At 40.1% G+C, this 13,169-nt stretch overlaps 1 protein-coding gene across 9 annotated transcripts in view; it reads right to left on the minus strand.

The window, feature by feature from the left end:
- Positions 1–13,169, minus strand: part of LOC139581490 (mitogen-activated protein kinase kinase kinase kinase 4-like) — a 143,031-nt gene that overhangs the window by 62,231 nt on the left and 67,631 nt on the right. For all 9 annotated transcript variants that reach the window (XR_011676241.1, XR_011676240.1, XM_071411299.1 and 6 more), the window contains 2 exons: positions 735–802; positions 327–406 (listed from right to left, as the gene is read on the minus strand). Coding sequence is in view for 7 of the 9 variants with exons in the window: in XM_071411299.1 (XP_071267400.1) it covers positions 327–406; positions 735–802 (148 nt within the window). In the remaining 2 variants the exon portion in view is untranslated. The remainder of the gene's footprint in view (positions 1–326; positions 407–734; positions 803–13,169) is intronic.

Raw genomic sequence — 13,169 nt, forward strand, 5'->3', positions numbered from 1 at the left:
CTTTAAAACAATTGTTTAGTTTCAAAGCTAAACAGTAAACCAGTGGCCCTGTGCATGGTTCAGAGTCTCACTTTCAAACACTTTCAACTCACGAGGGAAAAAGCCCTGACAGGATGTTTAGGTTTCAGTGACACATTTCCTGTGTATTGTGGTTATAGTCTGATTTTGTAGACACCCAATGCGTTCACACAGGCTGTAGTTCACCATGTAGTAACACTATGCAGCTGATGGATCTACATATGTGCTATGTGAACCCATCTCTAGTGAGTGGTTGAAGGAGAGAGAGAGACAGAGAGAGAGAGAGAGTGATTGTGGAGGACACAGACCTGACTGGGAGCTGCTACTGGAGCTGCCATGAGATGACATGGACTTCCCTCCCTTCTCTACAGGAGACTGAGGGGCCCCACTGGACAGCAGAGAAAGAGAGAGAAAAGTGAGAGGAAGAGAAGAGAAAGAGAAGAGCGAGAGAAAGTGAGAGAGAACGAGAGAGAGTGGGAGAGGGAAAGAGAAAGAGAGAAAAAGTGAGAGGCAGATGACAAGAATCAGGCACACACACAATGTCATGCTCTATACTTCAAATGGTGTTTCAGAGATATCTAATGTCCATAGAGTGCAAGTGAAAGTGATGTCCTAGGCAGATGGGGCCTGTCAAAGCTGACTATGGATCATCCACCCTGTAACTGGTACTACTGCTCACTGACACTGAATGATGTGTGATGTGGTGACAAACGTACCTCGACCCAGTCCGGTGATGATTCATCAGCTCTTTGCAATATAATTTGGATGTTGTACGCTCCGGAACCTTCAAAAAGATAATTTTGACATGTGAGGGTACAGTATACAGTGGTGTAAAGTACTTAAGTACAAAGACTTGAAAGTACTACTGAATATGTTTTTTTGGGGTATCAGTACTTTACTATTCATATTTTTATCAACTTTTACTTTTACTTCACTACATTCCTAAACAAAATTATGTACTTTTTACTCCTTACATTCTCCCTGACACCCAAAAGTACTCATTACAATTCGAATGCTTAGCAGGACAGCAAAATGGTCTAATTCACACGCTCATCAAGAAAACATCCCTGGTCATCCCTACAGCCTCTGATCTGGCGGACTCACTAAACACATGCTTTATTTGTAAATTATGTCTAAGTGTTGGAGAGTGCCCCTGGCTATCCATAAATTTAAAAATAAATGACAAATGGTGCCGTCTGGTTTTCTTAATATAAGGAATTTGAAATTAATTCATACTTTTGATACTTAAGTATATTTTAGCAACTACATTTACTTTTGATTTACGGTTGATTTTTACTCAAGTAGGATTTTACTAGGTGACTTTAACTTTTACTTGAGTCATTTTCTATTAAGGTATCTTTACTTTTACTCAAGTATGGCAATTGGGTACTTTTTCCACAACTGACAGTATATGCCTAACTACCTTGCACAAAGCATCACAACATTAGGACATATTAGGACATTCTAAAACACTGCATGCTCTATGGGGACTCCAGAAACAACATACTGTAGTATGTGTAACTGATCCTAACCGCCAACCTGGACTGTATCATTTACTATAGAGGATGCGGATACCAACTTTAGGAGAACACATGAGAAGCCTGTGAAGCAGGCAATCAGGTCTTGTGTTCATTCTTTCTCAATGTGGTCCCCAACAGCTCTCAGCATTTTCACCTTTTTCTCATGTCATGTCATCACACAAGAGGAAAGGAAGACTACACTCATTGAAAGAGGAAATCATTCTGAGAATCCCCATCATACTCCCTTTAACTACTGACATCCCTTCAACAGGGCTTACTGGCAGCTGCATGTCCCTGGGTTTCTCACATATGTTTTTAAAATGATTTCTGTGATGAATGCAACAAGAGAACTTGTAAGCAATTAAAGCACATCAACTCCATATTCCCATATCAAGCAGTAACAAAACACTAGAGTACCGTATCCTAAGGATACACATCTCTGCTTTTATTAGAGGAACTAGAGATATGTTTCTGGAAACAGAATGTGTATCACATCGTTGAATGAGTTTGTTGTTAGTCAGGGGTGCCATAGGAAGCTTGAGGGCACTGCCACATTCCTCTTCCTTTATGTTGGCATGACTAACATCACCACAAACAACAACTACAAACCTCCCTGAAAGATAACACACACATGGGGTTATAGTCTCACCAGGCTCACACACACACAGACATACCACAGAAACCCAAACACAAATATACACACACATACACTCACACACATGCACGGGCTAACTCATAATCTGCAGTCCCTGGTTATATCCACAGGGTGGGCAGATTTAGGGTAATGAAATGTTGTGTGGATGAAGGGCGGATAGGTGGCGAGCAGGTTTAGGGTAATGAAATGTTGTGTGGATGAAGGGCGGATAGGTGGCGAGCAGGTTTAGGGTAATGAAATGTTGTGTGGATGAAGGGCGGATGGGTGGCGAGCAGGTTTAGGGTAATGAAATGTTGTGTGGATGAAGGGCGGATAGGTGGCGAGCAGGTTTAGGGTAATGAAATGTTGTGTGGATGAAGGGCGGATAGGTGGCGAGCAGGTATAGGGTAATGAAATGTTGTGTGGATGAAGGGCGGATAGGTGGCGAGCAGGTATAGGGTAATGAAATGTTGTGTGGATGAAGGGCGGATAGGTGGCGAGCAGGTTTAGGGTAATGAAATGTTGTGTGGATGAAGGGCGGATGGGTGGCGAGCAGGTTTAGGGTAATGAAATGTTGTGTGGATGAAGGGCGGATAGGTGGCGAGCAGGTTTAGGGTAATGAAATGTTGTGTGGATGAAGGGCGGATGGGTGGAACAAAGAGAAAACAATGCATTAAAAATACATAAATGTATCATGATTGTGCAATTCATATCTATAGGCTACATGGAGGTTTTTCTTTCATAATTTTTTATCTGCCGTTAGTGTGTAGCCTAAGTTTAAGCTTAAGGGCCTAACTGTAGTGTGGCAAATACACACCAATTGCGAAATGCTTTCGGGAACTTGGGCAGAAAAAGTTAACTTCCATCCACTGAGGCAAAAAGGACAATGCCAGAGTTTAATTCAATAAGGGCAAGATTCAGTCTTAGGACATTTAAGCCTTACTTACACACGCCATTCTTACGCACCTCTCACTAGTTGGTATTAGACTTAACTCATTAAGATGCGTAATGTGCTTTGTAGGCGTGGTTCCCTTGTGTGCTGAATGCATTTAATTCAACCACTGAAAACCCTCCCGCTTGCTGGCCAAAGATTTTCTCATGGAGTTTTCATTCAATAGGATTTTCAGTACATCTATGTTAAACCATCCCTTTAAACACGGTGTATATTTAATTAGACATTTCCCAACAGACTCAATAGATTACATCGAGAGAACGGGTTCAGAATATAGGTATCAATGAAAGAAAGCCACCTATTCATCTCCGTTTCAGCACCAACTGGTAGGTTTAAAAATACTCTTGATTTTGTAGATTATTTAGGCACATTTTGGGGTTATGAAAGTGTGTATGAATCATAAAAAACATGTTTTGAGAGCTTTTACGCACAAAATATAATAATGAATAAAAAATACAATGTATTGATTCATCCCGAAAGTTGTCATATTCAAGTTCAATCCATGAAATATTGCAAGGTTTAAAAAAGTGTACAATAAAATAGTCCTATAAATCTACACCAATCCTCACTAATCATGGAATTGTATGACAACAGTTTAATAATGATTTAAATAGGCTATATGTCCAAAATTATTGAACAACTAATGCTAGCAACTCTCAGCAACTACATGGACGTGACAAAGGAAAGAAAGGTAAATGAAATGGAATGGAATGATGCAAAATGTAGTCTACAAATTGAAGACAACTAACACTGAAGTGACAGTTAGAAATGTATTTGGGTATTACTGACGGTGACTCCCAAAGGTGACTAATATTTAACATGATTCAAATTGTCAAATAAAACATTTTAAAGTGCTTACATTAACTCGGCAGGTTCCCAAGCTAGCACAGTGGATCTGGGCCAATTCCGGCTGAGAGTCAGACTCAGTCGAAGTCATGTGGCCTGAGTCTGGGCCACCTTAGGCAGTATTACTTATGGCTAGGATGCGGGGATTGAGCTCGGGCCGATTCCGGTGTGAGTTATCTGGCCCAAATGTATTACTTGGGGCTCGGGCCGATTCCGGTGTGAGTTATCTGGCCAAAAGGGATTACTTGGGTCTTGGGCCGATTGGGGCTACTCTCTGGCAGATGATTACACTGGCTGCTTTATATAATTAACATTTCATTACTTATTTTTCCTTATTTTCTCATTGTTTCTGTGATCAAAAAATACAATTAACATTTCAATTAAACTCTTTAAGAGTCCTGTTTAAGTTGTATTTTAGTATTTTGATACTTTGTGCAAGGCCATTGATTAGAATTAAAAACTATGTGGATGGAGTCTCCCGAGTGGCGCAGCGGTCTAAGACACTGCATCACAGTGCAAACTGCTTTGCTACAGATGCTAGTTTGATACCCGTGCCGGCCACGACCCAGCGTTAGGGGAGAGTTTGACCAGTCGGGATGTCCTTGTCCCAACGCGCTGTAGCGCCTCCTGTGGCGGGCCAGGCGCATGCACGCTGACACAGTCACCAGGTGTACGGTGTTTCCTCTGACATCCATTTTTTTATGCAGAAAATATATAATAATAATATTTAAAATTACTAAATTGGGTAATTTTGTATACATTTATTTAAATTAGCATTGGGTGCTTCCGGTAGATGGAAACCGGTAGACGGAAACCGCCTGATGTACTTGGATCGATTCTGGGCAGTCATTCATTTGGATTCCGGGCCGAGTCCGACACCCGATTCCGGCCCGATTCAATCAGTTCCCGGCCCCCCGGAAGAGGGCCGCTTCTGGGTCGATTCCTCATTGCTAGCTGGGTCGGCCCTACAGAAGCCTATAACTTGAGTCTAAAAATGTTATCCACGCAATTTATGAGGGCACACAATACAAATTCTGAATAACGTCACAGCTATTTATGGCTTACTTCACTGTGGAAATGGGACTGCAATACATGTCATGTGTGATATGATTTTCTATTTGTTTCCATATGACTAGTTTCAACTTCGTCTCCAGGGATCATAAGGGGAAATGATCTAAAACAAGTGTCATTTATATTTACAATTCGTTTATCCAAACGGATTACTCATTTACCTAGCTCTTATCAAGTTGTAAATTACAGTGCATGGAGAATGCTGTTACTGTATATCGGAAAAAATAAAGTAGAGTATTTTCTTACTTGGAACCGGTATGTTTTCTAGACCTTATTCATGATTTCATCGAGCGTAAAGGTGGTGGAATTAAGTCAAGGTCAGAATACTGCATATCTGTTGACACACCTTCGCCACACCTTCATTTATTAGATCTCCACCCCAAACAAATAGCAGGTGAATATAATACTATTCTCATGCTTAAATTCAAGAATATACATTGAGAGAAGCGCATAAAAAGGGAATTACGTTCCATTTACTCACGTTTAACTCAGGTCGGAATTCCCCCCTTAGAGAAAAGCTGGTAAATGGAGAGTTGGAAATAAAGAGAAGGGAGGGCCAGAAAAGTAGTCTGTTTGGTGAAGTGGTAAAAGAGGATGATAGCAGTGCTGGCTATGTTATGTGTGATGATTGTGAGGCACTACACAAATTTGATAGTCAATTAAACTTCAATATGGAACTTCAATGGAACTGTACTGTTCAGATGGGTTAAATGGAATAGTAACTGAAATCTGGACACTGACTGTAGGTCTATAACCTCTCACATAGCCTAATATAATATTAACTCCTGCAGAATTAAGCATTACTTGCAGTAAAATCAGTGGCGACCTGTCATATCCACATTTTTTTTGGGGGGGGGGGGCTTGCCTGTTTTGCACGTTATTTTGGCATTAATACGTGTTACATATCAGTTTGCAATCAATGTAATATATATTTATATATATATCACTGAGTTAATAAAGCCACATACAAACATTGTCTCTTTTTTGTTTTCTTGAGTAAGGCAGCTCCAAAATGCAGGTGTTTCAGCCTAGCTCAGTGCTTTCTGTGGTGGTAGGGCAAGCCAGCAGAAAATACGGAGCGTTGCACCATGATTGGCTCAGTGTTCTGTCACTCATGGGGACACTACGTTACCGCCAAGTCTAAGGGTAGACCTACATAATTCTAGCCTCTTGGGTGCTGCCATATAGTTACATTAGAACTGTCCATCCAAGACAGCTCAAGGTCATTGGCCACAGATAAAATTACATCAAATCACGTTATATGTACAGTAGCTTTGATTGAACTGATTATGTCAACATCATACTTTCAAAATCTTAGCTAGCAGTCATCATCATGAATCAAGTCGACAATTTACTGGCAAATCCTTTTTAATCCTTGTCATATGAAGATTAATAATTAAGAGAAATTATAGATGAAACGTATCGGTGCTCATTGGCCATTGGACATTACATTACACAACAAGTTGGAAATCGCAAATTCAACAATGAGTGGTATGGAAGGAATCAGTGACAGTGGCTGTGTGGTCCCAAATCTGGGATTAAGGGGCTCTTTTCCAAGTTTAAAATGATAAACATTCAACATTGGCCATGCTGTCAATGAAGCATGAATTGTGCCGCGCTCAAAACAACTGTTAACTTGGAACTGCAAAAACTTGACTTCAGTGAGTTCAAGACAACTGGGAAGTTGGGAATAAGCGAGCTCCAACCGGGAATTGTAAATCCGGTCACTTTCTAGAGCACGACCTGAAGATCAATGATGTCATCATGATTCAACCTTGTTTTTTTTCAGAGTTCTCAGTTGTTTTGAAAGCACCATAAATCCAGAGAATGCCAGACTTTGATGACAAAATTTGCCCACGAAGGACCGCCGAGCTACCTTCCTGTTCAAGGGAGCACAGCACAACAAGGTGAGTCCAAAAATGCATAAATGATGTAATATGCCAGGGAGATATGTATACTGTAGCTAAGAAAGTAATACTAATTGTATGTTGTGGAGTAAGATGTTAGTAGCCTTTGTGCCTCACAATAATAATTTGGTCGATTTACCCCTCTTAATTTAGCCTACTGTTCTGACTTGGTGGTGCACATGTAGCCTATAACCTGATTTAGAGAAATGAAATCATTGAATATTGTAAGAGCTTTAATTGTCTGCTTATATGCCCCCTTTATTTACCCTACGGTTCTGACTTGATGTACAGGGAGAACACTGTAAGAATGGCCCATGACTGAATTCTGTCGCTGTACATTTCAAAAGTGCTAAACAAATAGTTATATTCACTACGTCCATCCTAGTTCGCTCATTAATGTCTTAATCGAAATTACAGATGGCCTCTTATCCGCTTGTCATCCCCTTATGTCATAGTTTGTACATATCAATTGTCATTTGAATTCACATTTGTTTAAACAAGTCAGCCATATCAGCTATGTTTTTTTTAAAGGCAGTAAATGAGGCTGAATGAACTGTTTCGCTGCCAGACAAGGCTCCACTGATAGCCAGGTGTAGCAGTGGTAAGATGTTAGGACTCTGCTGTTGGGACAGCTTTATGTAGGCCCTAACAGTTTGTAGGCACTGTTTGTCAGCGTTATAGTGCAATTAATGCATTGTTTAGAGCTGTGTTGTGTAGTGGCTTTTCTGGCATGCATCTCACTTAAATTGTTTTTGCCCCACCAAGATTTACATGCCAAAAGACTGTCTCTAAAGGTGCCAAATTTATCAGCATCATAAAAGGTGATAGTATTTCAACCACAATGCATCCAAGCCTAACTTAAATCTTATCAAAAACATGTTGGGTCATTTTAACAGCTTTTAATTTCCTTAAAACAGGTCAAACTGATGTAATTTGAAAATGTAGCAAGGAAAAATCTTTCCCATTTTTTTTGCCTATTGCATTCTCTCCCCGGTCCCTAAACGTCTTTGCTGAGTGAGAGAAGCAGAGGTGAAAGAGGCAAGAGAAACAAACTTTATTGATGTCAATTAAATTGAACCATTCATTGTATTGATGTATGCCATAATTCTGGTGAGCAGTTGTTTATTTAGACTAGGGCAACAAGTAATGACAGAAGATAAGCTGCATGTATTTAATTATAAACAAGTTGCTAACAAATAGCTAAGAACAATGTCAGAAATTATAATCAGAAACATAGGCCTATCTAAAAAGACCTGTCAAAAATAGTTCTGCCATCTCCGACTGTACTGCGTATTTTCTATTTTTTCGGGTTAGAGAAAAGATAATTTGCCCTTATTAAACTTGCCAGATAATTTTGCATCAATGGATGTCGATTTAAAACTTCTTGTCAATAGGGGGGGCCATTTCGACTTTGTAAAAATACTTGTTTGACTGCTATGATTAAGCAATAAGGCACGAGGGGGTGTGGTATATGGCCAATATACCACAACTAAGGGTTGTTCTTAAGCACTACGCAATGCGGACTGCCTGGATACAACTTCTACAGATGCACAATCGAGAGCATCCTATCGGGCTGTATCACAGCCTGGTACGGCAACTGCACTGCCCCCAACCGCAAGGCTCTCCAAGGGGTGGTGTGGTCTGCACAACGCATCACCGGGTGCAAACTACCTGCCCTCCATGACACCTACAGCACTCGATGTCATAGGAAGGCCAAAAAGATCATCAAGGACATCAACCACCAGAGCCACTGCCTGTTCACACCGTTACCATCCAGAAGGCGAGGTCAGTACAGGTGCATCAAAGCTGGGACCGAGAGATTGAAAAACAGCTTCTATCTCAAGGCCTGCTAAACAGCAATCACTAACTCAGAGAGGCTGCTGCCTACATTGAGACTCAATCACTGGCCACTTTAATAAATGGATCACTAGTTACTTTATACAATGCACTCTAAATAATGCCACTTTAATAATGTTTACATATCTTACATCATTCATATCACATGTATATACTGTATTTTATACCATCTATTGCACCTTGCCTATGCCGCTCGGCCATCGCTCATCCATATACTTACATGTACATATTCTCATTCACCCCTTTAGATTTGTGTGTATTAGGTAGTTGTTGGGGAATTGTCTGATTATTTGTTAGATATTACTGCACTGTCGGAACTAGAAGCGCAAGCATTTCGCTACATTTGCATTAACATACACAAACCATGTGTATGTGATAAATCAAATTTGATTTGCTATTATAAACTGGCTACCAACGTAATTATAACAGTAAACATTTATATTTTGTTAAAGATTAATAATATGTATAGGAACTGAATATTCTTGTCAACAACAGCAAGTGTTTATAAAAAATAAAGTTCTGACTACTGTTACCATCAATCTAATGTGTTGTAACAACTGATCTGCAATTGCGATAGAACATTGATATCTTCCGATTTAATTAACTAAACATGACCATTAATAATTGCATAATAACACAAGGCTGCAAATTGTGGCATAAATTGATTTGCTATGACTCCAGTGATATCGTCATTTACACATATTGATTCTATCAAATGGTAGCCTACAATGGCATATACATTAATAGGCTACTTGATGGCCAACAGAGGTAAATGTATAATTCTCCACAATTAGCCTAATGTCAGTTTCATTGAGGACTTTCCCCCATAAAAAGAATCACGTGAGTAAGTTCCATAACTTCCATTTACCATTTCCACCCGGGCAGCCCCAGAGACCCAAGAACTGAGCATGCATAAACCACCCTGCTTGATACCGTTTCCTTTAAGCAGTCAACATTAGAACGCAGGTTAAACCACCTCCGAGCGGATTTATGTATTGCGCTCTAGTGCGCCCAAAGTCGTTTTCTACTGCTTTGTCTGCATTATTTCTTGATTTGTATCAGTCCTAGTGTATTAATATGTTTTAAGAAATAAGGTTTGGAAATAGGTGTCTCCATGATGACAATCTAAATAGCCTACCTACAACTGGTAATAAGTTGTCACAACGTGTGCACTTGCTGCTATCGCTCCTCTCGCTCACGTGACTCAGCCAATCACTGCCTGACAGTCAGCAGCAGGTCACAGTCAAATATATACAGTGGGCTCCAAAATTACTGGCACCCCTGACTGGCAATGCACAAAAAATACTTTAAAAAATATAAACAATACAATTATAGAGATAAACTAAAAATACCAACGTGAAAAATACTGTACTTTGTAATGTTTCAATGGAACCCACCAAAATCATTTATTGATTTAATTAAAAATCATTGTCCTCCAAATCAACGTTTCTCAATTAATGGCACCCTTAAATATTATTGTAAATAACATATACCAAAATTAAACCAGGAATTAAATTCCAATTATTTAAGTTTATCTAAGTGTTAAGGAACTATATAGAGCCATTACATCACTTCCTTTTTCACTAGGGTATAAAAATGAGGTGACACGCATGCAATATCCCTTTGTCATCCAACACCATGAAGAAAAGAAAAGAACTGGCAGTTCAAAAGGGACAGATGGTCGTAGACCTTCATTAATCTGGTAATGGCTACAAGAAGATCCACAAACGATTGAATATACCACTGAGCACTCTCAGGGCAATTATAAAAAAATTCAAAAGATATGGAACAGTTGAAAACCTCACGGGTAGATGACGTAAATGCATTTTGCCCCCCAGGATAGGGAGGTGGATTGGAGAGAAGCAACAAAACCCTCAAGAATCACTGTGAAATAATTGCAGGCCTTGGTGGCGTCTTGGGGTCGCCAGGTTTAAAAAAGCACCATCAGACGCCACCTCCACAACCACAGGCTCTTTGGAAGGGTTGCCAGAAGAAAGCCCTTAATGACCCCAAGACACAGACACAAGCGCTTGGAGTTTGCCAAACGTAATTTAAATTATGATTGGAAGAAGGTGCTCTGGTCAGATGAGACCAAAATTGAACGTTTTGGTCAGATACAGCATCGGCATGTTTGGCGTCGAAACAGAGATGCATACAAGGAGAGGCACCTCATACTCACAGTGAAATATGGTGGTGGGTCAGTGATGTTTTGTGGCTGTTTTAATTCCAGAGGTCTAGAGGCACTGGTTAAGATTGATGGCATAATGAATTCCACCAAGTATCAGGCAATTTTGGCTGACAATCTGGTTGCCTCTGCCAGAAGGCTGGGACTTGGCCGTATGTGGACTTTCCAACAAGACAATGACCCAAAACATACCTCAAGATCCACACAGAAATGTTTCTGTGACAACAAAATCAATGTTCTGCCATGGCCATCTCAGTCGCCGGACCTCAATCCAATCGAAAACCTGTGGGCTGAGTTGAAGAGGGCAGTTGATAACGCAAACCCAAGAATGTGAAGGATCTTGAAAGGATCTGCATAGAGGAATGGTCCAAAATCCCTACAAATGTGTTCCTTAACCTTGTCAAACATTACAGGAAAATACCATGCAGTTATCCTTGCCAGAGGTGGTTGCACTAAGTACTAAATGAGGAGTGACAATAATTATGAAACCTTGATTTTGGTGAAATGTATTTTGTATTAAATAATTGTATGTTTTTGGTGGGTTCCATTGAAACATTAATAAAGTACAGTATTTCTCACATGTTGGTATTTTGAGGTTATCTCTATAATTATATTGTTTATATTTTTTAAAGTATTGTTTGTGCATTGCCAGTAATTTACTAGCAGGGGTGGCAGTAATTTTGGAGCCTACTGTATTTTTTATGAGAAATGGCATGGTGGCAGCGGTGCAGATTAGCCCAAAAACCTACAACCCTCGACCAATACATTTTCACCAGAGACATCGTTTTCAAAGTAGCCCAATTTTGCAGGGAAACCGAGGACATGGCAACACCGGGTGCGAGAAGTAGTGGTGCGTGGGTGAAATCACTAAGGAAGCCAAGCCAAGCCAGTAAAAAAGCCATATTACAACCTTCAGTATGTTATGATAATTGCGTTGTTTGCTCTATAACCACTTGTTCATACGCCATCGTGATATACAATAAGGCCGGACAACAAAAAGACAAAAGTCACACAGTGGCAGAATAAATTCAACTACACATACATTTGTTTCATCACAAAACCAGAGAGTAACATCTGTCCATTGAAGTCCACAAAGCAAATATTGCATGTACAAATAGTTATGACCTGCAGTATGGTCAAGCAAGTTAATGTTTTCAACAGTTTACTAAACAACTACTGATATAGACCCACGGAGTTACCGCAAGTCAGAACAAGGACAACAGGGGCCCTGTCTCCGCTATTCCAGCACCATTTAAACATTATCAAATCAAAAAGGCTATATATTGTCACGTTCTGACCTTTATTTCCTTTATTTTTGTCTTTATTTAGTATGGTCAGGGCGTGAGTTGGGGTGGGCAGTCTATGTGTGTTTTTCTATGTTGGGGTTTTGAGTTCGGCCTGGTATGGTTCTCAGTCAGAGGCAGCTGTCAATCGTTGTCCCTGATTGAGAATCATACTTAGGTAGCCTGGGTTTCACTTTTGGTTTGTGGGTGTTTGTTTCCGTGTGAGTGTTTGTTGCCACACGGGACTGTTTCGGTTTCGTTCATGTTCACATTTATTGTTTTGTATTTCATAGTGTTCAGTTTATGTTTTAAATAAACTTTATGGACACGTACCACGCTGCACCTTGGTCCTCCGATCCTTCAAACTTCTCCTCCTCAGATGAGGAGGACGACAGCCGTTACATATATGCTCAGTTTAATACACTGAAAACAAATTTAAAGATACCAAAAACTATTTAGTGCAATCACTGTTGCGAAATGTAATGTGGCTGTCCATGGGACTGATTTGTGTGTGTGTGTGTGTGTGCAAGTAAAACAAAAAATGTTGACTCACCCTACTTGTAAACTAGTTGAATGCCAATGCCATCCTCCTCTCTTTCATGTTGGCAAGAACAGTCTATGGCTTTGTCATACAGTACACTTTTAGTTTTGTTGTCGTAGGCTACCTATGCTTGCTTGCTAGCCTAACTTCCTCGCATGAGCAACAACGAACCAGCTACGTTAGCTAGCTAGTTAATGTGAATGTACTAGGCTACATCTAGGCTACATTGAACATCAATCGTCTCAGGCCAGTGCCACAACATATTCATTTATGGTTAGATCAGAATTGCTGTCATAATCATTGGTCTGTACAGAGAATTAAATCAAAACCACATGTCCAAATCCCCATTTCCATC

The sequence above is a fragment of the Salvelinus alpinus genome, chromosome 7 (genome assembly GCF_045679555.1).
Source record: "Salvelinus alpinus chromosome 7, SLU_Salpinus.1, whole genome shotgun sequence".
Lineage (NCBI taxonomy): Eukaryota > Metazoa > Chordata > Actinopteri > Salmoniformes > Salmonidae > Salvelinus > Salvelinus alpinus.